At 53.0% G+C, this 634-nt stretch overlaps 1 protein-coding gene across 1 annotated transcript in view; it reads right to left on the minus strand.

Annotated features, from left to right (window-relative positions):
* Positions 1-260: 260 nt before the first annotated feature.
* EMH_0094010 (uncharacterized protein) overlaps positions 261-634 on the minus strand; it is a gene marked incomplete at both ends in the record, with an annotated part of 9181 nt that continues 8807 nt past the window's right edge. Inside the window, one exon of the mRNA XM_013494928.1 lies at positions 261-618. Coding sequence (XP_013350382.1) covers positions 261-618 — 358 coding nt within the window. The remainder of the gene's footprint in view (positions 619-634) is intronic.

The raw sequence follows: 634 nt of genomic DNA on the forward strand, positions 1-634 counted from the left end.
GCTGCTAGCTAGCTGTAGCTAGCTGTAGCTAGCTGTAGCTAGCTGCAGCTAGCTGCAGCTAGCTGTATATAGATAGACCTAGCTAGCTCTAGCTAGCTGCAGCCAGCTGGAGCTAGCTGTAGCTAGCTGTAGCTAGCTGTAGCTAGCTCTAGCTAGCTGTAGCTAGCTGTATATAGATAGACCTAGCTAGCTCTAGCCAGCTGTAGCTAGCTGTAGCTAGCTGCAGCTAGCTGTAGCTAGCTGTATATATATAGACCTAGCTAGCTGTAGCTAGCTGAGTGAGTAGAGCTTCCCGCGTCCTTTATAAGCGACAAAAAAGTCAATGCTGCAGCTGCAGCAATAGCAGCAACAGCAGCAGCAACAGCAGCAGTAGCAGCAGCACCAGCAGCAGCAGCGCCTGCTGCACACCTAGCAGCAACCACTGTCTTCAGATTCTTGCGCTGAAGCTGCTGCTGCTGCTCTTGCTGCTGTTTTTGCAGATGCTGTTGCTGCTGCTGCTGCAGTTGTTGCTGCTGCTGCTGTTGCTGCTGCTGCTGCTGTTGCTGCTGCTGCAGCTGTTGCTGCTGCTGCTGCTGCAGCTGTTGCTGCTGCTGCAGCAGGCGGTCCTTCTTATAAGCTCTGCTTTGCTGCTCTG

Source organism: Eimeria mitis, genomic scaffold, assembly GCF_000499745.2.
Source record: "Eimeria mitis Houghton genomic scaffold, Emh_scaff134, whole genome shotgun sequence".
NCBI classification, from domain to species: Eukaryota; Apicomplexa; class Conoidasida; order Eucoccidiorida; family Eimeriidae; genus Eimeria; species Eimeria mitis.